The sequence below is a fragment of the Magallana gigas genome, chromosome 7 (assembly GCF_963853765.1).
Source record: "Magallana gigas chromosome 7, xbMagGiga1.1, whole genome shotgun sequence".
In the NCBI taxonomy this organism is placed as follows: domain Eukaryota; kingdom Metazoa; phylum Mollusca; class Bivalvia; order Ostreida; family Ostreidae; genus Magallana; species Magallana gigas.
The window spans coordinates 50,042,088-50,068,862 of record NC_088859.1 but is presented as its reverse complement, the minus strand read 5'-3'; the positions used below and the strand labels follow the sequence as shown (position 1 = coordinate 50,068,862).

Below are 26,775 nucleotides of genomic sequence, written 5' to 3'. Positions count from 1 at the left end.
AATAAACACTATGGCCGGTAACTTTACTGTAACAGAATAAACACTATGACCGGTTTCTGTACCTTAACATAGCATAGTCTAACCGGTAATTGTACTTAAATAGAATAAACACTATCGCTGGTAACTGTACTGTAACAGAATAAACACTATGACCGGTAACTGTACTGTTACAGAATAAACACTAATACCGGTAACTGTATTTTAACAGAATAAACACTATGGCTGGTAACTTTACTGTAACAGAATAAACACTTTGACCGGTTTCTGTAATGTAACAGAATAAACACTATCGCCGGTAACTGTAGAAAAAAACACTATTGTCGGTAACTGTACTATAACAGTAAAACACTATCGCCGGTAACTGTACTATAATAGTAAAAACACTATTGCCGGTAACTGTACTGTAACAGAATAAACACTATTGCCGGTAACTGTACTATAACAGAATAAACACTATCGCCGGTAACTGTAGAAAACTAGAACTGTCCTAATGGGACTAATACCCCCGCTAGGCTAATTTCAAATGGGAGAAATAATTGAATTGAATAATAATTAAGGTTTGGAACACATACAAAAAAAAATTCTAGAATTGTAAAAAAAATAGTTAACAAAGAAAAATTAAAATCAAAATTGTCAGAATTTCACTGTAAATACATATCTATAACAGTAATACATTTACAAATGTATGTATTTGATGATATATTTTTTTAATTTAATTGATTTAAAGAAAAACCAACAAAATGACAATAACCCCTCCCTTTGCAGTGAATAGAAATACCGGTAGCCAAGCAATGCTCTTCTGTTGATAAAATTTTCAATATCTTTCTAATAAGAGTCTTGACAGATGCAATTAGTTGTTTCAAATTTTCCTCACTTTCTCCTATGGCACAATTGAACTCCATATCAGAAAATTGATCCCATAGGACTATGATTTTCTTTGATGAGCTTGTTAAATTTAATAAACTCCCAAAACATTACCATAATTACCATACTATGTAAAAATATGTAAAAAAGAAAATGTAATATTACAAACAATTTTAAAATTGCCAAAACACTACAATCATATCAGTAATTTTGAATTTCATTTAAATTAATGCCCAATAGGGTCACTTCATCAAATTACTTGACAAATAAATTTAAACAACCTCTAAAAATAGTTTAACTTCTTTATTAATAATTATACTATTTATTTTCTTATAATGATAGACCTTTTGGTTTACATGAAACAGTTTTAAAATAGCCCCAAAACCATCACCCATTTTACAGATTATCAATTTCCCCTAAACACATGCTCCATCTGAACCATGGCTCAGATAATGGCTCCCTTGGGACAAATGAATTCAGCCACACTTGTCTTTGATGTTCTCATTAGCTCCTAAGAATTTATCATTGACAAACAAAAACTTTGCATTGTCAGTTGATAGAATACTTATAAAAAATATTTTTTTTTATTAATTAAGACGTAAAGACAAAAAACTCCATCTGGATGTATTTATATAAATATATTTTAGAGTGTTTTCTATTAATTAATTAATAAAATCTGTAAGGATTACCTCCCTTACTTTTCAACATTGGTGTACAATATATAGAATAAGGAAAATGAAAACTGTCATAAAATCATTAAATCTTGTCTGATCTAAAAAAAAATTGCAGGTGCACATCTTCAGATGGTGTTCAACATATGTACAAATTTTCAAACTGTTCCATGCAGTAATAAAAAATTCTATAGGGGGGACAAAGTTGCGTCTACAGACAGACGGACAGACGGACGGACAGACAGACGGACAGGGTGAAACCAATATACCCCCCTAAACTTCGTTTGCGGGGGTATAAAAACACTATTGTCGGTAACTGTACTATAACAGTAAAAACACTATCGCCGGTAACTGTACTGTAACAGAATAAACACTATTGCTCGTAACTGTACTGTTACAAAATAAACACTATGGCCGGTAACTGTACTATAACAGAATAAACACTATGGCCGGTAACTGTACTATAACAGAATAAACACTATGGCCGGTAACTGTACTATAACAGAATAAACACTATTACCGGTAACTGTACTATAACAGAATAAACACTATGGCCGGTAACTGTACTGTAACAGAATAAACACTATGGCCGGTAACTGTACTGTAACAGAATAAACACTATGGCTGGTAACTGTACTGTAACAGAATAAACACTATGACCGGTAACTGTACTGTAACAGAATAAACACTATGGCCGGTAACTGTACTGTAACAGAATAAACACTATGGCCGGTAACTGTACTGTAACAGAATAAACACCATGACCGGTAACTGTACTGTAACAGAATAAACACTATGGCCGGTACCTGTACTATAACAAAATAAACACTATGGCCGGTAACTCTACTGTAACAAAATAAACACTATGGCCGGTAACTGTACTGTAACAGAATAAACATTATCGCCGGTAACTGTACTATAACAGAATAAACACTATGGCCGGTAACTGTACTGTAACAGAATAAACACTATGGCCGGTAACTGTACTATAACAGAATAAACACTATGGCTGGTAACTGTACTATAACAGAATAAACACTATAACCGGTAACTGTACTGTAACAGAATAAACACTATGGCCGGTAACTGTACTATAACAGAATAATCACTATTGCCGGTAACTGTACTGTAACAGTAAAAACACTATCGCCGGTAACTGTACTGTAACAGAATAAACACTATTGCTCGTAACTGTACTGTTACAAAATAAACACTATGGCCGGTAACTGTACTATAACAGAATAAACACTATGGCCGGTAACTGTACTGTAACAGAATAAACACTATGGCTGGTAACTGTACTATAACAGAATAAACACTATGGCCGGTAACTTTACTACAACAGAATAAACACTATGGCCGGTAACTGTACTGTAACAGAATAAACACTATAACCGGTAGCTGTACTGTAACAGAATAAACACTATGACCGGTAACTGTACTGTAACAGAATAAACACTATGACCGGTAACTGTACTGTAACAGAATAAACACTATGACCGGTAACTGTACTATAACAGAATAAACACTATGGCCGGTAACTGTACTGTAACAGAATAAACACTATGGCCGGTAACTGTACTGTAACAGAATAAACACTATGGCCGGTAACTGTACTGTAACAGAATAAACACTATGGCCGGTAACTGTACTGTAACAGAATAAACACTATAACCGGTAACTGTACTATAACAAAATAAGCATCATACAACCAATAACTGTTCTGTAACAAAATAACCATCGTACAACCAGTAAATTTACTATAACAGATATAGCATTGGATAACCTGTAACTGCACTATAACAGAATAAGCATTGTACAACCAATAACTGTACTGTAAGAATATACATTACCAGTACTATAGTAGAATACACATTGTGAAACCCGTAACTGTACTTTAACAGAATAAGCATGATACAAGAGCTCGCTGTTCTTTAACAGAACAAGCGTTGTGCATCTGGTTACTGCTATCAGATTATAAGCATTGTACAACTGGTGACAACTATAACAGATATAGCATTCCCAGTAAATTGGAAGAACTTTTGTTCGAACCCTTTGTATATTATATATACAATAAAATATGTTCAAACCAGCATTGTACAACAGGTTACTGTACCGTAACATAGCATAGTCTAACCGGTAATTGTACTGTAATAGAATAATCATTGTTTAATCTGTAACTGTACTCTAACAGATTAAGCATCGTACAACCGGTAACTGTGTTGTAATAGAATAATCATTGTTCAACCTGTAACTGTACTCTAACAGATTAAGCATCGTACAACCGGTAACTGTGTTGTAATAGAATAATCATTGTTCAACCTGTAACTGTACTCTAACAGATTAAGCATCGTACAACCGGTAACTGTGTTGTAATAGAATAATCATTGTTCAACCTGTAACTGTACTCTATCAGATTAAGCATCGTACAACCGGTAACTGTGTTGTAATAAAATAATCATTGTTCAACCTGTAACTGTACTCTAACAGATTAGGCATCGTACAACCGTTAACTGCACTTCATGTATAACAGAATAAGCGGTAACGAGATAAGCATTGTGCAACCAGTGATGTACAATAAAAGAACAAGCACTGTATAACCGGAAACTACTGTAATAGAATAAGCCATGTACAGGAAGTCATTCCAAATGGTACCTATAGGTAACGATTTGGTCTTGTAATTTACTTTGGGCCAATTTAATTAATACAATGACGTTGGCCAATAGTCACTTTTGTTAAGTAGAGTACGGATAGGAAGCCATTGGCTTGAATAGATGAGGATGGTTTATATTGCATTTTTTCTCGTGAAAGTCCCTGCCAAACAATGGGGGGGGGGGTCCAGTATAATGAATCTATAAAAATTTAACATAAAGCAACAACCAAATAAAAGCCACCACAACAGTTAAAAGCACTTAGAGAATAGGAATGCTGTAACGGTTAAATGTAACAAAACACACCTCCATTGTAACTCATGAGTTTTAAGAATCAAATTCAGTCAAAGCAGAACCTAATGGTGTGGTTTACATTTGTTTTGTCTGAAAAGAAGTTCATGTATTGGGTTTCAGTTTGATGTGGGCGAAAACTGGGATTGAGTTACAGCAATCTTTTGATTCAAATTAAAGTCAAAAGTACGAATGATTTACCTCTTCGCGGAAAAGATGATCATACCACAGGCAGTTATATTCGGTAAAGTAAGGCTAACTAGGTTGCCATACTTTAAGTGGGATGCTAGTCGAAAAATCGATGTGTTTATGTAATATGTGAAGAAAACCCATAAAAGTTTTAGTTTTAAAATATAAAATTTTAAAAAAAGTTTTACAGAGGTCATTTGTTTTTATTAGGGAGTTAGAAGGATAAAAAATCTTCATGGATATTCAGACTTTTAGTTACTTGTAATATCAATGGTGATATTTATCTGTATAAAACAAATTATATCTGTCTATGTGTGACTATGACTTTTCTGAATGTTTACCGATTGGAAGACAGAAATTCTAATTTATATATTACATACTCCCAAAAAAGTGGGGGGGGGGATCCAAGATAATTAAATTCTTTAAATGTTAATTTGAGAAAATTCGTTGCTGCGAGAAAAAGGGGCGGGGCAGGCTGTCCCCCCTGAGTTATGTGCCTGTATTTAAAAACTTGTGTGGACCTGATGTTCACCAGACAGCATGTACTTAACCCAAGATATTTTTAGTTAGGTAACAATGGACGACAATTGAGACCATATAAGGTGTATAAAAACAGACCAGAGACAATTTTCTGAATCATCTGGGTTTATGATAAACCACGAGACCAACAGCCAAACAGTAAACAGGCCCATCAAGGCGTTGTAGCAACACGGCGACACAAGCGGCCCAAACCACACTCTTCATCGGACATTCTCTCTTACCAATTAACTGCAGAAAACGTTTTTTAATGCTATTTGATTCAAACAATCTGTAGAAAAGCAACTACATGTATATCTATCTATCGTCATTTAGCAAACTCCTTAACCCTACTCATCTTGTATCAAACGTTTTGAAATATATATTCTTTTTAAAAGTTATGTAGAATTTAAAGCAGAAGAATGTAAATTCTAAATCGGCGTCTTGAAATTACTCAATGTGGCATTTAACTGTCGTTTAACTTGTGAAGGATGGTATGAGGAACACACAACACTATCAGTGATGTCATTTACGTGATAGCTCCGTTAATATCGAACAACGAGGCTTTCAATATCTGTAAACTTCCTGACAGGTATTTCTACAGCTATTACAAATGTGTCGACTTCACGAACACCGACAAAAGACCCAGCCCCAAACTCTCCCTGGTGTACATGTGCAGTAGGTATTCACATCGCCGCTGTTGGTTTGTAACGAGCTGTTGAATTTTAAATAATTCTATTGAGAGCAGGAGAGTTTTACCCGTACACGGAAGTAGAAACAGACCGGTTCTCTGAGGCACGCCTTTGTGTCTGACCAGACCCACAAGGAGAGATATGGCAAGGGGGATCATAGCGACCCTCCTCCTGTTGGTAGTTGTCAACAAAGGTAAATAATGTAAAAAAAAATGTATATCTTAACTTCTATAAAAGGGTCTCCTATATATTTTAATTAACATGTATTATACGTTGTGGTAAATCATCCGTGACCATGTACACATTGTGCATTGTGCAGCTGGTACATTTTTAATCAGACATGGACGGTGTTTTAAAACTTCAATATTTTCTCTCAAACTATGAATGATATTATTATCAGCGTGAGGAAGAGATGAATCTGTGATAATATGGAAAACAAAGAGATTAGAGTAATTCTCTTTACACAAACTTTCTGCCAAATGGGTACCCTTGTTGGCCAAACTGTTTACAGACCGGAGTGTAAAAATATTGATTTAAGGCAGAAATCGCGTCTTAATTATGTATATGCAATGCCAATGTGTCTGCCTTTGTTAAGAGTCATAGAGCCCCTTCTGGAGAGAGATGGACTCTCTAGTCCTAACAAGCTTACTGCTATGTATACATATTACCCCTAGCTATGGCTGGTCTTCTGTTGAAGGGGAGGATCTTATAACCTCAACGGAACAGTTAACCTGGACGGAGGCACTCACGTTCTGCAGGGACCGTAACTCTAGCCTGATCCCGGGGACCAGGGCGGGCTTTCCTATCCCCCACTGGACGGGATACCACCACCGGCTCTCCGACTGGATCCACGTCCTGGGTAAGACTCAGCTGTTTGTGCCATAACAGTTTGTAGACTAAACTTATAGGTATTGGTTAAACAATGGTTAGTAGACTCAATTAGAACTATTGGTACCTTAACACAATGGTTAGTAGTCTCAATTAGAACTACATGTATTGATACCTTAACACTATATAAATAGTGCCTGTTTGGGAGGTTAACAGTTGAAATTGACACCCCGAGAAAACCATTGTCAACCGACGCGAAGCGGAGGTTGACAATGGTTTTCGAGGGGTGTCAATTTCAACTGTTATCCTCCCAAACAGGCACTATTTATTTTGTTATACTGAATGTCTTTTTTAAAATTTTAAAGAAAATTTTACTGCTTTTATATAGGAATAACGTGAATTCTACAGCGAACCGTACGCGCATAATTTTCGCGCATGTAACATTTTTTAATATTACCCGTTGCCAAGTGCGTTGCTAACGCTGAGGGTAATAGTAAATATTATTAACTGCGTCTTAACCAATCAGATTTCAGTATTTAACATGAAAGTATAACAAAATGGTTTATAGACTCAATTAGAACTATTAGTGCCTTAACACAATGAATTAGTAAACTGGACATGGAGCTACAGTTGCAGTAACACAATGGTAAGCAGACACGACTTTAAGCTACCGTTGCCAAACACAATAGATAGCAGACTCAACCTAGGCTATTGCTGCCATAACAAAATTTGCTGCTTTAGCACAATAGTTAGCAGATTCAACTGAATTAGAACCATTGGTGCTTTAGCAAAATAGTTATTAGACCTAACTTAGAGCTATTTGTGCTTTAACACAATAGTTAGCAAACTCAATTTGGAATTAGAACCATGTTAACAAGCGCTTGGACTTTGGGTAGTTGTGTCAAACAGCAATGTGACGTAGGCCTGTCTATCTCATTGCTGGTCACTCAGCCATGGCTCTTTGAAATCAACAGGATTTGCCTGGCTTTTGAGCTTAGACTACGCAATCGGTGCATATTTCGTTTGAAACCACGTCATTTTAACTTGTTTTGACGAAAGAAATAGAAAGCTACGTCCACCGAAAGTCCAAGGTCTTCTTAAAATGGTTCTAAAAGTGCTAAATCACAATACATGTACTAGAAGTTATTTAGCAGAGTAAAGTAAGAACTTTTGGTGCCAAAACACAACAATTAGTATATATCATACGATTTTCTTCATCATTAGACGGTAAAAAAATTTAAAATGGCACAAATGTTAAATCCAGTTTATCTAAAAAAATAAAACAACAGTGAGCTTTTATCAGGGAATGACGAGCGTATAACCACCTTTGAGCTGCTTCAAGCTTCTCATTGTGTGTCGGAGATGCAGTAAAATGTATTCAATTAGATCGAGATCTGTGGCGGATTTACTTAGCGCCTGTTTCTGATACCGTTGCGCGTCTTGCAGGTTGTTATGACGACCAGGATATACGTGACCTTGAGGTTCCGCCCTCATACACACTGGACAGGGGCTCGGTGGGCCTCTGTCAGGAAAGGTGCGGGTACAGGAGCTTTGCCTTACAGGTAAGTGTAGTGAAGTAGGACAATACACGTTTTGTAAGATAAGTCTTTACTGTACATCATAGTAATCATTTATTTTTTTTTATCTGTTTTAATTTTAACTTTCTTATCTCGTGCTAATCGTTTATATTTGGTTCCACTAAAATAAGGGCTACTACTGCGCTGCAATATTGAAAAACAACATGGACGTTTTCTAATTCAGACTCGTCCAACAATTGATCTTTTATGATTTTATTTAAGTGTCTAATTATTGGTTGTTTATTTCCCAATAACCTTTCAATAATTGCCATTACTCATTATGTATGCTCTCCTCCAGGGCACCACATGCCTGTGTTTGAGGGAGTCTCCAAATATTGAGGGCGTGTCCCCTTCTCTCTGTGACCGGAACTGCTCTGCTGACGATGATAGTCACGTGAACGACTGCGGAGGAAGCGACACCTTCAACGTTTACAGAGTCACACACAGAGAGCAGTTACAGAGCGGTAAGGTCCCACATATGCTAGTGTTATATAATGTGTTTTAAATCATATTTCATGAATCATATGAATTTTAATAAAATGTTGTAATCTATTTTTGAGAATTCCCCTGAAATTTTCTTAGGGTTGTTCTCGGTTTGTGTATCTTTTTTTGTAATTGTTTAGTATTGTTAGTTTAATGTGATCATAGAAAGTCACGTGACTTAGAGGGAAGTGTCAAATTATTTTATTTAGGATTGCAAATGAATGCTAGTACATATGATAAACGTTGTTGGATTGAAGTTCTTACGATGTTTAATGTAAGATGTTAAATACCAGTGTTAGTCCCGAAAATTACCTTGGTTTTATTTAAATAATGAGGGACAGAGAAGCAGAAGTAAGACGCTATTAGCTGGTTGTGTATTTATAGTTTTATTCTTTTTTAAATTGTCATTTATAACTTTTCAATATGTATACAGAAATCACGGTGAACTGCGTGGTGTTGGGATGTTACGAACAATGGACACAACTCCACACGGACAACTGTACCGAGGATCTCGGTCGTATCTGCCAGTCCGAAGGTAGAAAAGTTGATATGTGAGAGAGAGAGAGAGAGAGAGAGAGAGAGAGAGAGAGAGAGAGAGCATTTAAAACAGAGTTAATATATGTTAGTATTCGGGCATTTATTTCTTGCAGCAAGTACAAATAAATCGCTTGCTCCGGATGAAAAGAATTTTAAATCTTGGAGCGAGACGTATGTAGAGTGCAGGGACAGAATGGGCTACCTGTACGGAAATATCAGTCTGAATGAGGACTCCGACACACTGTGTGGGAGGCTGTACGACATCCGGAGTAACACCCCGGAGACGTGGCTGGGGGTGGCCAGACAGGTGTTCCTAACCACCGACAGAGGTCAGGGTCGTCAGTCTTTAAACAAAGTCTGTACAATGCGATAAACATTGTAATAAAACATATTTAATTAGTAGTTTACGGCGTTTTTGCAATTGGCGCACGAGCAGAAGTGACAAAGTATTCGTGCGATCGAAAATTTAAGCCTCTTTTACAAAAATGGCGCACGAGCACTTTACAACACTTTGCGATCGGAATTTTATAGCTTCGCACAAGCTCTCGGATACGTTGCACGATGTCTCGCATTAATTTATTTTAGTGGTCGCATCAAGTCTACTAAAAAAAGTGGACATGTACACTATTCAGACGCGACCGAATGCGAACATTGGACTATTTATCAGCTTCAATTTGCGTTGCTTTGACTCTAGTATATACACTGTATGCTAGGGCTGGGACGATAATGTACTTAAACGATTCGGTACATATCACGATACATGAGATGCGATACGATACATATCACGATACATTGCAACTAAATGAAAACATGAATAAGGGTTAAAAATTTATTCAATCTGTCGATGTATTACCGCATGTCCAAAGTTATTTTGATATATTTAAACTGAGCGTTGCACAATTTACAAATGACTTTAGTCTCATATACACTACTTTTTCATAAAAAAGTAATCCAAAAGTTGTCCACACTCCAGATTTAGCTTCCTAACAGTTTTGACAGCTTTACGAAGTTTTCCGCCATCTTTGTACTTTCATATTAGGCGCGCAGACTAAAAAAAAAGCCGATATATGAAGCTCGGATATTTTTGGAGAATAAAAAAAAGTTCGCATAGGTATCGTTGTATTAATGGTAAATGTATCGATCCAAATATCATCAAAATAAATACCGTGATGCATCGGTGGATCGTCCCATCCCTACTGTATGCCCTGTATAAGCATATCTGTTACATTATATCTTGCGATATATCTTGCATCCATGGTCAATTGTGGTGTGAAACAGAGATGCTTATACTAGAGGCAAAGCATGGTAAATTGAAGCTGATAAGTCGTGCAATGATAATAAAACGTTACAAGATAACATGAGACTCTTTGAGCAACAGTCACATGGTCGCAAAACACACGCATATACAGCTGCGATTCATTTTACGACCTTTAAAAATCGTGCATCACTCTTGCGAGTACACAAAACGTTGTATGACATTCGCACTTATTTATGTTCGTGCGTTGCATTGCGATCGCATTCGGTCGCGTCTGGAAAACGTGAAATTCCACTATTTTGAGGAGACTTGATGCAACTGCTAAAACGAATGCGAGATATCGTGCAACGTATGCGAGAGCTCGTGCAAAGCTAAAACATTCCGATCGCAAAATGTTGTAAAGTGCTCGTGGGCCAATTGTGAAAGGGCCTCAAAGAGAATTGAATATACTAAGAATTTATTTATTAATTGGATTGCCTTTTTTCAGGAAGAGACTCATTCGGATACTTGTTGGATTGCAGTATTTGTTTTGAGCAGTCGGCGGGATGTTTGTATGTTACAGAGTGTAGTAGTACCTCACGGAAAGCAACAGCAGTGTGTGGAAATGTAGGTAAACAATGTGTATTATTACATTATTAAAACAGTTGTATATTGAACAAGGGTAATAACCGATGGAAATTTTCTATTCGAGGCTGACCATCTGTCTGTACCTGTGGTTACATCAACCACATCAGAGACACCCACACAGACCCCGGCTCCAAAAACTGGCGACGGTAAGGGGACCTTTATTACTACTTTATATAGTTAACCTAATGACACACACTCAATGGAAACGGTAAGATAATTTATTATTGCTACACAAACATGAAACAACACAACACGGAACGGTAAGACACGCTTAAAACTACATGCACATGTATTACAACAAAGTTTTGTGAAATACACAAACAAGGAACAGTTTAAAGATGCTTCAACAGCTACTCAAACTTGAACCCACACAGACATGGGTGGAAAGTGACGTTACAGTTGCTTAGAGATGCTTGCTACAGTTGTTAAACAGACGCTTGCTAAGAGACACTTGCTACAGTTTGTGAAACACGCTCAAAGAAAGAACGGACAGAAACTCCTCTACCGCTACACCAAATTGAAACACACAGGCATGGAATGGCATGAGAGTTGGATGGATTAGCGATTTTTCTCTGGCATTGCTTTACAGAGGGCAATCGGTAATGCCTTTATTTTCATTAAAAATAACTAAGATAGTAAGCAAACCATAAAGAAGGAAATCGAAGCTTCTGGAGTTTTTTTTTTCCAATCAAGGAATAAATGAGCTTCTGTTTCTCCATAAAAGGTGATGATTAAAGGATGTTTGTGAAATACCATTAACTGTTCATGTGCGCTCAAATTGGTATCAAATCATCTGGTATTTACGAAAGTTTCAAAATATGTGATATGCTCGTACCCATTATTTGACAAGTTAGTACTGCCTTTGAGGCAAAACTTTTTTTTAAAGCTAAATGAAATATCATTTTATAAAGTCTATTCGTGTTTGCTTGCAGATGATAATTCAGGTCAAATTGTTGCAATAGTTGTTCCTGTCCTGATTTTGGTGGCTCTGTTCGCTGGGATTGGTATTTTCGTCATCAGGTAAGGTTTGACATTACAATGTGCTTCGTCTTGATTTCTGCAAACAATTACCTATATATTCTGATGTATTAACTTTCATTGTTTATAAGAAGACGTAGAAAGAAGTCTGATATTCCTGATGGTACCACTGCAAAAAAGTACAACAGTAACATTTTATATGAGAGTAATCAGAGCAAAGGGCCTCAAAAACCATTCACAGTGACCGAAAAACCCGAAAACTTTGAAAATCGCCGTATTAGCGAAACAAAAGACCAACACATTTATCACGAAATAGAATCTAAAGAGGACAAGATAGTAATGTCCGGACCAGCCGACAGAATTCCTCCCGGTGTCGAGTCAAAAGAAGTTGATGGTCTCACTGAGAAGGAAGCTCACACACGGCCAGCTGTGAATGAGAAGACGGAGACTGCGTCCAAGAAATCCCAGGGCGGGACCGAGTCACCAAAAAGCACTGTATTAAGTTCTGATGACGACAACAAACAGCCAACCGTCAAGGCAAAAGTAACGACACCGGAAAGAGGGGACGAACCGGAAGTGAAACAGAATGCTGACAGTCCCACAGTTGTCAGTGGTGATGATAAACAGAAAACAGATGATAATCTTAAACGGGAACCTTACACAAAGACGATAGAGGACACTCTTAATTCAACAGAGAACACAGGAATCAACATATACGACAATAAAACGGAATCCAAACTCACTCCTTCAACTGTTGCAAGACCCCCAGCCGAGAAACCCATAAACAAGAAAAATGTTTCTGTTATACAAGTCTGCAAATTCTAAAGCATTAGTACTCTCTAGGCTGGCCACGGGATTTCGGCCCATTCGGCTCCCCGGCAAAAAGATGAATTCAAAGCTTCCCTGCTTCCTATGAAAGATTAAAACAATTTCAAGCATAATATGTACAGTACTTTGCTTTTGTGTTCTATTCCTACCCAATATTCTAGATTGTTGTGGATACTTTTTATCAGATCCCGAATTTATCGGACGTTATTTAAATGTATTTAATGTATTTTTAAAAATGTGAATATACATGTACATTTAGATATTGCATTATATTTTTAATTAAAGCAATATATTTTATTGGAGAATACAGCATCGAATGTTCAACTTTTCCTATTTTGACCGAGAAAAGGCTGAGGAGTAATACCAGACCAACTATAAAATCATCTCTTATATCGTTATAGTACCTCATTTGAAGGGCGATTTCAACTTTGAAAGACCAATATAAGCTCCAAATATTGTTTGTTTACAGAAATGTTTTGAATGCTTTTAATTAATGTACATGTATTATAAAATATATCAAATAAAACATACCAAGAAGACTCGAGTATACATTTATCATATAAATAAAATAAATCATGTGGAAATAAATATGTAAAAAAAATATTTGTTAAATAATTGTAAGCTACCATTTTTGAGTCTAATGCTAATTTCGATCCGACCTCGATTGAAATGTAAAATTCGAAATACATCATTATTGAATGTAAAAATTTCAGGTTATTGATCATATACATCCATATAGGAGCATGTCTATTCTACGATTCCTATATATCGTTAAAAAAAAGGGGGGGGGGGTTAAACACCTAAAAATCAAACATACTGTAGGTAAATTAATGCTTATATTTATCTTTACATTATGCACCTTTACTCCTTTTGATCTCACTAAAGAACCGACCCTAAAATATTTCTTTGCAAGGCGCGCAACTCAGAAAGGGCAGGCGAAAGGTTGTAAGTATGTTCCTGATGTGCTAGAAAAAGGGTCTGACAATTCAAAAAAGGGGTTCGCATTGCTGGGCGGATCCAGGGGAGGGGGTCTAGGGGTCGGAACCTTTCCTTTTTTCTGGAATATGAATTAAAAAAAAAATTTAATGCTTATTTAAAGGTAATATTTCCTATCTATAACCTAAATGCTATAATTATCTTTAAAAATGCTTTTAAAAATTAGCTATTTAAAGGCGGACTGGAATTATTTCGTATGAGAAATGTATAAGTACAAGCATTCGTTTTACTTATGCCTTAATGCAGTGCACCCTGATGTTAAGATAGATAGTGACGACATAAATGTTTGTTAAATCTTACTGATTTATTGATTTTATCGGTTGGATACCCCCACCCCCCTCCCCTTTCCATATTGCTGGACCCGTCTCTGACTCGCACATTTTTTTTAACGATCTCCGATCCTCAGCAATGTTCGATAACTCTTAATTTTCCAGAATAGTTTTATTCGTACTTTAAATTGCCTTTTATATTGACAAACTTAATTAATAGTCTTATCTATTCTTACAAAAATGACAAACAAATATATATTTGCCGACTAGCCCAGAATGCATACGGGGGAGCCGGGAGTTTATTTTTAAGCTGAACAATACAAAAATGTATCATGTACATAAAATGATATATAAAAAGCACTGCCTCACCCCTTTTTTAAACAAAATTTGATCCTTTCATCGACGACGTGACCGGCCAGAAAAAAAACACAATAAAACAAGAGGCCCATGGGGCCACATCGCTCACCTGAGCAACAATGGGCGTTCAAAAGATATTGTGCCATATGGTCCCTCGGTAGAATAACAAAAAAAATATTGTCAAGTATTCGAATTTTACACTTATTTTTGCATACACGTAATCTTTGACATTGTACCTTCATGAAATACTATTTTTTACCAGAATAAGAAAATCCTACGCAAGATATAAAACTAAACATTTGGTAGGGGTACACTGTTAAGTTGTTAACTTCCAATTCCCTATATTTTCGTTCTGCCCCCCCCCCCCCCCCCCCCACTTTGTAAAGCGATCAAAATATACGAGAGCATATAGGTACATTTTTTTCATCAACTACTTACTAGTTATTGCATTTTGTTAAAAAATATAATAGTTATTGTATTTTATTTAAAAAATCCTACATGTATAGATGTGAAGAAGAAAATTGTACCTCAATGTGCTCAATTTCTCAAATTAAAAACATTCAAAAATTTAATTTGTCTTCTCCATTATAATTAAATGACTGTTATTTACCTTGCGTACAAACCAGGATAATTTTCCGCTGTAATATTTTCTTAGGAATAGCGATAATTACTTTATCCCCGCAACAGAAATGTGAGCTAAAAACTATCAAATAGAAAAATCTCTGGAAACCTGTGTCCCAAACCATGTCAAAATCGCAAATGCGCGCCATCTCCAAGGTAGTGCAGGGACTTTGCGACAAAAGTATGAAAATTCTAAACTTCTAAAGTAAGTTTAATAAAAAATAAAAACTTTATTGATGAAAATTTGATGCGTCTTTGTCAGGAGACGGGCTAGAACTGATTTCTCGTGCTAATCGAACACCAATCATACACTCGTCACCACGTGACTCGTAACTATGAATTTCATTGGAAACAATTTTCTACTCGAATCAACAAGACAATTAATTTCCGCTAATCTCTGTACCGCGGAAAATATTAATTGCGCAAATTCTTGGCTCAGTGGCTCCACGGAGACCTACTACCTATTGGTTAAGGTGTTCGACCCACCGGTGCACCGGTGCATGTACAGCCGTTTTTTTGTTGTTTTTTTTTTACTAATTTGATCTCAACTTGTATAAGTTATTTATTCCATTATATTTACATCTACCAAGCTTAATTTCCTCTATTTCTTACGGAAACTTATAGCTAATTCATAGCTCTATAGAAACAGTCCGACTGAAATATACACGCCCTATTTATCGATTGGTCGAAATCTACAGCGGCTGAAAGTGACAGGACTGAAATTGACACGCCCTGTTTATCGATTGGTCTAAACCTACAGCAACCTTAGTAAAATCCCGGACTGCACGAAATAATCATGTCGATGCCAGACTCAAAGTCTCACAGGAGACGATTTGGGTGTTTCTTTTAGCTAACGTACTTTTGTACATTAACAGTAATTTAGTGAATTTTACTAACTTTTCATGATCAATTTATTAATTAGTTAAAGAAAGATGTTAATATAAACAATAAAATGCTTTCTTTGATGATTCACGTGGGTTATGAAGGTAGCGATCATTGCAGGAAAAATTTACATAACCTGCTAACGCGGGTTATGTATTTTTCCTGCAATGTCGCTACCTTCATAACCCGCGTGAATCATCAAAGAAAGCATTTTATTGTTTAAATATTCATCATGGCCAAAGTTGCAATAACTTCATGAAATGTATGGATACCATTAAAAATATTCTTTTTATACTCTTTACACCTTTTATAAAAATTGAAGGATAAATAACATTTTTATGATAAAAAAAAATACTTTGAGGCTGAGGATCGGAGAATCTTGAAAAATGTTTAAAGATTATACTTCGTAGAAAACTTTTTAATCAGTACCTCGATACAAATCAGAATCACACCAAAGAACGGAAATCTATAAATAGTCGGACGGAAGATCTGCTCGCAACGAGATCGTATGATATATAAATCTATATATGTACTGTTATATTTACTAGCTGTGACAATAATTATGTTCATAGAAAAGATTCGAGTAGGATTGTTTACTGTAGGCGACACACGTATGCAATCATGTTTAAAACCATTTTTAAGAAACAAACTAGTTTATAATAGACAAGCACGTGTCTTGATCGGAGAAGCCATTGTAAAAAACCGATATTATTTCATTGGATCTCGATTTTCATAGATTATGGAAGAGATATTAGTAACACTTGGTTTATGAATCAGAGTGGCCACTAGTTCACCCTCGATACTACAAGGAACTGTATTCCGCCTCTCATTGCTCGCCCTCGCTCACTGTGACAAATTCAAGAGGGTCAAATATCACATTACGTACGTCTATTGTCCAGGCAACTTTTTAAATCTAAAATTGTGTCTGGAGTACTGGGAGTGTAGGAACACGGAAGTCTTATTAGAACCAACACCCGACCAGAAGGGAGGACGGGTAATGGACACCTGGGAAATCTGTCTCTTGTTTACTAGCATTGTCTTATTTCGTCAAGGTAAGATATAGTCACACCTTAATTCCTGATCAATTAGTATATGAAATTTTATGTTTTACTGCGTGAGAATTGTGAACTCAGCCATGTCGAGAAATCTGCAATGTAGACACCTGTATGCACCGGATCATGCAGGCCACGAATCAAAAGCAGATTCTTATTTCATATCTTGTTTTTCAAAACTCTTTCGGATACCAGTATAGTTATTATATACTTATCCAAAAGTATACGATGTAAATCTATGAAAGAGAAACCAGATTATTTGACACATTTTCAACAAATTCCTTTGATGCACAAAAATGTGACTGCTCGTTGAAGCGCATTGAGATGGTAACTTGCAGATTACCTTAAATCGAAAGAGATACACATAAATAGTCTAAATCGCTAAGAACTTTTGATTGAAGACCCAACACACAAAACCATCGTCACAGATTGCTTACATTCCATTCATTCACTGCAATCAAAATGTTTGCATGAGAATTGTTATTTACAAATCCCTTTTCCCCAATTAAATGTCATTATATAAGTTTGAAAATATTTTTGTTTGTCTGTGACAATGCTAGAAAAAAAAGGGTTAGGAAACTTTCCTGAAAAAATGAGAGCATTTTCTTCCTGATGCTTGTTTCCTATTTTTGTATTGTCTTATCGATTAGAATTTGAATTTAAGATCTTATATTTATACATACTAAGATGGAATGCTGGAGGGTCGGTACTTAAAGGATTGTACACGCCGTGTTATGATAAGCACTTCCTCTTTATCTCTACTGTTATTGAAGGGGAATGTTTGTTCCAATCTGCAAACAATCTGACCTGGACCGAGGCTCAGGCGTTCTGTCGGCGTAATCAGTCCAGTCTAATCCCCGGCACTGAGGGACACTTGCCGTACCCCCACTGGACTGGTCTCTACCGACGTCTCTCAGACTGGATCCACGTTCTGGGTAAAAGAAAAACCAACAGTTGTTGATAAAGGGGACTGTGTAGTCAACAAATTAAATACTAGTGTCTGATCACCTGACAAAGTTTGATTATAACTTTTCTACTCCTGGACTAAATTATTATGTAAAGAAAAACCAAATGTTATAGCTAGTAAAGTCAATTTAATCAATTGAATTTATACTATACATGTATTTGCAATAAAAATCATCTTCTTTATTTATGTCGTTTTTTCTGACTAGTCAGTCCTATTTAAATCGAACCTGTTTACAAAAAGAACATGTTATATCTAAATTTATATAAATATATAAGTTATGAGTTTGTTTTTGTCAGGTTGCTATGACAACCAGTCGGTGGATGATCTAGGCGTGTTGTCTACCCACGCATTGGACAGGGGATCCGTGGGGCTCTGTCAGGAGAGGTGCGGATCTCAGGGACGGTTCGCATTAAAGGTACGCCAACAAGTACCACAATCAGCCTTGAGGAGGCTGGATGGTCAGGAAATTACTGGTACACATTAGATCAACCTTAAAATAACTTATTAACAAAAACTACAAGTACGTCAGCTTTAAAACATGATTATTCCCTTTACATGTATCTTTGTACAGGGCTCTTCTTTTCAAGGAGATTAATTTGGTCTCAAAATGATCACGACCATCCGGTCCTTAAAGGGGCATGGGCACGATTTTGGTCAAACTCTTTTTTTCTGTATTTATTATTTACAATGCTTTAGGAATGCATTTCTAATGATCGTATGAAATTTGAGAGTCAGTCGTGGAGTTATAAGCAAGACAAAGCTCACAATTCTTTGTCATGTTAACAAGGCTCGTGTCCTGTTTTTGTTTACATACGTTCACTATACCAGTAAAAAATCTTTTTCAAGCGGATTTATCTATCTTTTTATTCATTTATTACATAAATAAACAGTTCCTAACGTTTAAGATATTCATTTTCGGTCTAAAACTGGAATTTTCACTTCAACATTCAAAATGTAAACAAAAACATTATAGCATAGAATTGTAAGCTCTGTAACTCACTTATAACTCAATGAATGACACCCAAATTTTGGTCGCCTATTAAAAATGCCTTTCTAAAGCATTATAAACATTAAAATCGAGAAAAATAATTTTTGTCCAAAATCGTGACCATACCTCTTTAAGTTCAGGTTTAAAAACTGTTGTTATTGTTTTGTTTGCGGGACATGGAATTTCCCCTTCTGTTGCAGTGAATCAGAATAGTATTTAAGAAATTATCATGAAAATACAACTTTGATTGTCTTGGATTTTCTAATAACTACAGTATATCACTAAAAAATCAGTTTATATTTTACTTGACATTACGCATTCTTTAAGATATTATTGATCAGAAATTACTGATGACAAAATTTCTGTCCTTAGAATACAACCTGTTTGTGTCTGAGCTCTGCTCCCCAGACAAACAGCCTGCCCCCATCTCGCTGTGACTGGAGCTGTAACCCTGACGACGAGAGTCATGTGAACGACTGCGGGGGAAGCGACACCTATAATGTGTATAAAGCGACACCAAGACATGCTCTACAGAGTGGTAACAATTCTCTCTCTCTCTCTCTCTCTCTCTCTCTCTCTCTCTCATAAATTATCATATCTTATATAAATTAATAAAATTCATACTTCAACAATTTTTTTTTACTTTACAGAAATCACCGTCAACTGTGTTGTATTAGGATGTTATGAACAATGGAGTCAGATCCACACAGACAACTGTACCGAGGATCTCGGTCGTATATGCCAGTCAGAGAGTGAGCAAAGAAAAGAACACAATGAATACCATTTAAATAAATATCTTATATTGAAATGGTATAAACATTGTTAAAGGGGCATGGTCACGATTTTGGTCAAAAATGTAAAATTCCAATTTTATACCTAAATTGAATGTGATAAAAATTAAGAACTTTAATTATGCTTAAAATGAATAAAAAGAGAGACAAATCAGATTGAAAAAGATTTTTACAGGTATATTGAACCTATGTAAACAAAAACAGGGCCCGGGTCTTGTTTACATGACAAAGAATTGTGAGCCCTGTAACTTGCTTATAACTCAACGAATGACTATCACATTAAATGCATTTTTAAAGCATTGTAAATAATAAAAACAGAAAAATAGAATTTGACCAAAATCGTGACCATGCCCCTTTAAATGTTTCTACGAACTCCTACATTTATACAACAATTTGCTGCTTTAAGGTAAAACCAACAAGTCCATGGCGCCTGATGAGGAGGATTTCAAGTCGTGGGCTGAGACACAGAGCGAGTGTAAGGCGGAGGACAGTTACCTGTACGGGAACATCAGTCTGAGTGAGGACTCGGGGAAACTGTGTAAGCGGCTGTACGACATCCGGAGTAACACACCGGAGACGTGGCTGGGGGTGGCCAGACAGGTGTTCCTCACCAAGGACAGAGGTCAGGCATGAGAAATGGTCACCGTGAATTAATATTCACCGTCAATGAATCAAAAGATTATTCTCTAGAAATAGTGTACATGTTATTCCTCACGTGAATTACACATGGAAAAGAGCGTCACGATTTCACATGGTTTTGATCTATTGATCAAAACTTAATTCTATGCACTTAAGTAAAGTTTATGCCAAATATAACGCAAAATTCATGCAATGTTTCTTTTACATGCAATACATGCACGTATTTAGACAAATAGGTGACTCTTAACAAAAATAAACAAATAAGTAAAATGGCACTTATATTGAATTTATGACATGAATCATTTATTCAACTTTTTGACAGTAAGAAAGACACATATTGTATTATATAACATTGATATTTACGACGACAAAGAGTGAAGAATAAAGGTTGATGTATATTGTTCATCTAATTAAATTGCGTGTTACGCTTGCATAAAATCATATTCTTTAAGTGTTCTGGCAATACTTCTGAAGGTGTTTTGAAGATATCTATTTCATTTCGTAAAAGTGAAGATTCCACCCTCTTTGATTTTCTTTGCTTTTTGACATCTTTGTTATATCAGTGTTTCTTTCTGGATCATTAAACATCCTGCCAGAAAATAGCCATGAATAAACTGAAATGTGATTTACAATGAAAAGAAAAAAGAGTGTACTGATGGTTTATGTCTTCCCTAGACCGAGACGTGACTCGTGCAGACTACTAGTATCACTACGCTAAATAGGATCTTCGAGTAGATGGGGAGGGGGTCCTTATCGTACCACGACATACCAAGACAAGGTCTCACGTTTTTATGGTTAAGCAAAAAAAAAAAAAAGTTGCGGCGAGTTTTTGGTCGTTAACAGGATTCACACCAGCCCTCCCATCTTCCGGTACAGCCACGTAATAGCAGGGCCCCACCCCAACTTTTTTGGGACAAAGCAAAATATTGTAAGAGAAAATCAGGAAATTAACTGTACATAGTAGGCATGTTTAACCCCTCCCCAACCCCCCTAACCCCCCCCCCCCCCCAACATATACCACACGGATTAGGATTTTTATGATGGGCGAACTTGGCTTTTGTTTTTGCTTGTCAACAATTTTAGATTTGCCCCCCCCCCCCCCCCCCCACACACACACACACATACACTTTCAAAAATGATGCTACATGCCTGCGGTAAAGCTAGTTTGACGCTAATCATTTGAAGCACTACGTTCAAATAATATTTACTATACACGTCATTTCTCTGATAGGATTATATAAATATTGCCTGTTTGGGAGGGTAACAGTTGAAATTGACACCCCGAGGAAACCATTGTCAACCGACGTGAAGCGGAGGTCGACAATGGTTTTCGAGGGGTGTCAGTTTCAACTGTTATCCCCCCAAACAGGCACTATTTATTTTATTATACTGAATGTCTCAATTTTAGAGAATTTTTATATTGCTTTAATATAGAAATGACGTGAATTCTACGGCGAACCGTACGCGCATAATTTACGTGAATGTAACAATTCGTTGTGTTACCCGTTGCTAAGTGAGTTGCTAGCGCTGAGGGTAATAAAACGGATTATCAACTGCGTCTTAACCAATCAGATTTCAGTATTTAACATGAAAGTATAATAAAACTCATTGTTCCAGGTGAAGAGAATGTTGTCATTATCGAATGCCAGATATGTTGGGGTGAGAAGAACTGTGTATTAGTCAAAGGCTGTGACAGCACCGCTCAAACGGCGTACGCAGTGTGTGGCGATGTAAGTTCATGTAGTTTACAATTTTAAAATTCTTTTATTTGCCTTCCTCCTGGGGATGTTCCTTTTAGTCATTTTGTGTTTATAGGCTACCGATTTACTACCAACTACAACTGAACCAACAACAACAACAACAACAACAGAAACGCAGTCTACCTCTACGACGGAAATTACAACACCAGAAACTACAACAATAATGGAAACAACCACGAAAGAAACGCAAACTACGTCTTCCATAGAAACATCAACTACTTCTACAACAGAATTTCCAACAACGACGGAAACTCAAAGTACTTCTACAATGCTAATTCCAACAACGTCTACAACGGAAATACCAACGACGTCTACAACGGAAATACCAACGACGTCTACAACAGAAATACCAACGACGTCTACAACGGAAATACCAACGACGTCTACAACAGAAATACCAACGTCTACAACAGAAATACCAACGACGTCTACAACAGAATTTCCAACAACGACGGCTACAACGGAAATACCGACGACGTCTACAACGGAAATACCAACGACGTCTACAAAGGAAATACCAACGACGTCTACAACGGAAATACCTACGACGTCTACAACAGAAATACCAACGACGTTTACAACGGAAATACCAACGACGTCTACAACAGAAATACCAACGTCTACAACAGAAATACCAACGACGTCTACAACGGAAATACCAACGACGTCTACAACAGAAATACCAACGACTTCTACAACAGAAATTCCAACGACAACAGAAGCAAAAAGTACTTCTACAATGGTAATTCCAAAAACGTCTACAACAGAACTACCAGCAACAACGACAGAAATGGAAACTACGTCTTCAACAGAAATTCTAACAACGGAAGCCCAAACTCTGTCAACAGCAGCCATATCAACGACAACAGAACTCAAATTAACATCAACAACAGAAACTTTGACAATAGCAACAACAACACAAGAAACAAAAACAGAAATTTCAACATCATCAGAAAACCCACTAACACAATCAACACAAAATTTTACAAATACAAGTTCAATGACATCATCGACAGGGTTACCGACAACTAAGGAATTTTCAACAACAACAGAGAATCCAGCGATAACAACAGAGATTCCAACACCATCGACAACAGTTAGTCAGACAACACGGACAGTACCATTGTCAAATGGGAAAAGTTCGTCAGCAAAACAATCTGAATCTGGTATCGTTATTTTGAATTTATGTAAATATACAATGATGATTGGGTCATGCTAAACAAGTTGTCGTATTTCATTCAGAAAAGCAATAATGTTTAGTGAATCATTTAAATGTAAAATGTTTTTATTTACAGAATCTAAAGCTGAGAAAGCCATTGCTGTCACAGCATCGCTCACAATAGTCGGCCTGATCTTAGTGATCCTTGGAATCATCTGGAAACGGTAGGCTCGTCATTATATGTATCCTCTGTTGTAACCAAGGCGTAAATGAAGTCCCCTTTAACTTAGTTAAGCTGCAGATCTGTAGCTCTCTGGTCTGAAAAAATGTGAACATCTATCAATCCATGTTTTTAAGACCAGTGAGCTATAGATCTGCAGCAAAACAATCATAAACTATGACTAGAATACTGAACATGTTCTTAATCATTTATGGACTAATACATGAATTTGGGCCAAAAGATGGGTGCAAAGTTCATTGTAGGAAAATATAGAGGAAAATAATGAAAAAAACATCTTAAAAGCATTAAAATTGTACGTGAAAACTGTTAAAATTCAATGCCTTCTCATATGGTAAAGATCAAATGATGATATCTTTAACATCACCTTGTCCTTTTAATCAATAAAATGAATACACTAATTGAATGAAACAACAGAAGAAAATTAAGAAAATCGGAAAAGACCGTTTACATATCACTGGACATTATTTATGGACAAAATCCCACCAGTTGAAGGAATGCTAAGCAATCGAAAAATACATCTGTTGTAAATATGAAAAAGGTACTCGCCTAAATGAAAATTATGGCATATGAGGTCTCGTGGGTTACGATTACCTCGCGTCATACAGATGAGTTACTCTATGAAAAGTTAAGGGAGTTCGCACTAGGTAAACAACATCAGTTTATGATAGGTAAATTTCATCTTTTAAAAACATTACATGTGAACGTACTTGGGCAATTTTTTCTTCTTTCACAAATGAATAGATTATGAAAAAATACATTGACTAACCGAAAGAGGAAAATGAACCATATTGTGCTCGCATAGTTTGAAGGCTTTTGAAATGTCGGGCGGAGGTAAAAATCTATGGGTTGTGAATGCACAAGTACATTGTACATTCACAATATATATAGTATGCATCATTTTCTACGGTAGGGGTACCCCCTTCCGTACAAAATGATGCATACTATAGTATCTTCTCACTGATTAATATTGTTATATTGGGGATAAAGTAGGGTTCTAAGATGGTACATATATCAAAATCAAAGACAGAGTACATAAATATGAAGCAGAAATTCCGAAATTGATTTTTTGGTCAATTTATAGGGAGCGGTATATCACATCATCCTCTGTTAAAATTATGAAAAGCAAGAGCAATATTGTGCTCACAACTCAAGCTTATCCGACACCACTGATATAGACATCACTAATGTTAACGGTGTGGCCAATGGACCTATTGTTTATTTGTAGGCGAGGAAATCTACTTTCTAATCTCAGAAGAAATAAAGACAATGATGCAACTGAAGGGACTTACAAACATTACAGCAGTATCTATGATGAAGTTATTTTGCCCGGTGAATTTCAGAAGGAGAATATGTATGAGATGGAGGAAATAAATGATCACAACAGCACAACTTCGGAACAACTCAGCAACGGGGGTTACACAGAGAGAGAGGGTTTGTATGAAAACGGAGTACCTCCTTCAAAAACAGCATCTTTAACACAGCCTGTACCAAAGGACACCGTAACGTCGTCACGTGATAAATATCAAAATATGGAAAATATCAACACCAAACAAACACAGGAATCGCCGCCATATATAACTGTAATAAATGTACCAAAATCACAAACCGGGTATTTAGACAATCAAAAACAATATACGTCACCTCCTGACCGGGCGTTAAATAACGTAGAGAAACATAAATCTGTGATACAGGTTGGTAGTGATGGCCCTAAAGGCTAGAGATTACTCCTTGCCTCTGCCTGTTTAACAGGTTTGCTTTTTGTTTGTTGTTCTTGTCTGGATTGGGTGTGATAGAAGTGATTGTTTTATGTGCTAGTTTGGAAAGTTATGGTGTAAAAAATTGTTTCTCGTTTAAGTGAATATGTTTTGAAAGAATGAAATCATTCTAAATAGTTGTTGTTTCTTGTGTTAATGAACTTGAAACTTTTTTGATCAGAAACTATAGAATTACGTAATTGTTTGTTAAGTATGCTTGACGAAATAAAATTCCTTGTACCCACCACAGCATCATGGTACATTAATTCTAGATACGGTCTTTATGAGGTTGTTAATTTATCAAATTTATGTATATGAGATACAGTAGTTCTGAGATTTCCTGCAAGTCGAGGTAGTGTGGGTAAATGTTTGTTTGTCTGTTACATTTTATACATATCATGGAAATAAATGAGTACATGAGGGTGTTTGCGCGTGTGTTTGTTAGGCAGAAGGTTTGTTTGTTCGTGTGGTACTGTTAGGGATGAAACTAATCAAGAATGAACATGTACTAATGATATTATAATCACGCATTACAAATTATTATAAGTATCGTAATATCTGTATACATTGGTTGTAAAGATTTTTAGTGGGCAGATAAATGTACAATGTAATGTCATCGATAAAAAGGATTATTAGATAGTGTTCTTTTTTTTTTTACAATTGTATCTAGATTTGTAGTTATTCTAACTCTACAGAATTGAGAAACTGAGCTTGTCAACGTCGAAGAAAACCGCCCTGTAGCATTTTGAATATCTTCCTTATTTATAAAATAGTGTTGATTATATTCAGTAAGAATACAATTTCTATGATGAAAAAAGGAAAAAAATTGACGCAATCCAGTTTTACCTAATGTATACAAGTTTATTTCATTCATTTCATGAAATATTTAAATATATTTACATTCTACTGTGTTTTTCTATTAAATTATGTAATCTTAAATGCCTTTAAATGCAACAACCCATTCACTGCGTATGAATTTACATGCGATTTACAAAAGTAGTTCCCAAACATTGATTTTTATGTTATCGCATAAAAAATATATTTCATATATGTTGTAAAAACACGTTTTACAATCATTCAACAATAAAGTGGATTTATTGTTAAAGGCAAAATTTCAAGAAATATTTTTTATGGTTTATATTATCATGCTCATCGATTTCAACTCAACAATATATGTGATAACCAGTTCAAACCAGTTTTGTAAAACAGCTGTTTTTGCTGTTACTAATTTACTCCCTCTCTGATTTAAGAAATGAAGATAATAATTTTTCTATTGATCGACGTATCAAAGAAAAAATTGACCGGAAAACTT

General features: G+C 36.0%; 2 protein-coding genes across 3 annotated transcripts; both read left to right on the top strand.

Annotated features, from left to right (window-relative positions):
* Positions 1 to 5,662: 5,662 nt before the first annotated feature.
* LOC105327780 (uncharacterized) lies at positions 5,663 to 13,526 on the top strand. Of its 2 annotated transcripts, none has more exons than XM_011428413.4 (10): positions 5,663 to 6,067; positions 6,572 to 6,733; positions 8,149 to 8,264; positions 8,578 to 8,743; positions 9,196 to 9,297; positions 9,413 to 9,628; positions 11,042 to 11,160; positions 11,246 to 11,327; positions 12,114 to 12,201; positions 12,294 to 13,526. In XM_011428413.4, exons 1-10 carry the CDS (start codon positions 6,016 to 6,018, stop codon positions 12,982 to 12,984), a joined length of 1,794 nt encoding a protein of 597 aa, XP_011426715.3. In that variant the 5' UTR covers positions 5,663 to 6,015; the 3' UTR covers positions 12,985 to 13,526. The 2 variants fall into 2 exon arrangements, with proteins under 2 accessions (XP_011426715.3, XP_011426711.3); XM_011428409.4 differs by having other exon boundaries at positions 12,291 to 13,526.
* A 3,169-nt stretch (positions 13,527 to 16,695) lies between these two features.
* Positions 16,696 to 26,102, top strand: LOC105327760 (mucin-4). The gene is made up of 10 exons (XM_034455412.2): positions 16,696 to 17,164; positions 17,938 to 18,099; positions 18,428 to 18,546; positions 19,492 to 19,657; positions 19,770 to 19,871; positions 20,317 to 20,532; positions 22,167 to 22,279; positions 22,365 to 23,475; positions 23,605 to 23,692; positions 24,935 to 26,102. Exons 1-10 carry the CDS (start codon positions 17,110 to 17,112, stop codon positions 25,425 to 25,427), a joined length of 2,625 nt encoding a protein of 874 aa, XP_034311303.2. The 5' UTR covers positions 16,696 to 17,109; the 3' UTR covers positions 25,428 to 26,102.
* Positions 26,103 to 26,775: the final 673 nt, after the last annotated feature.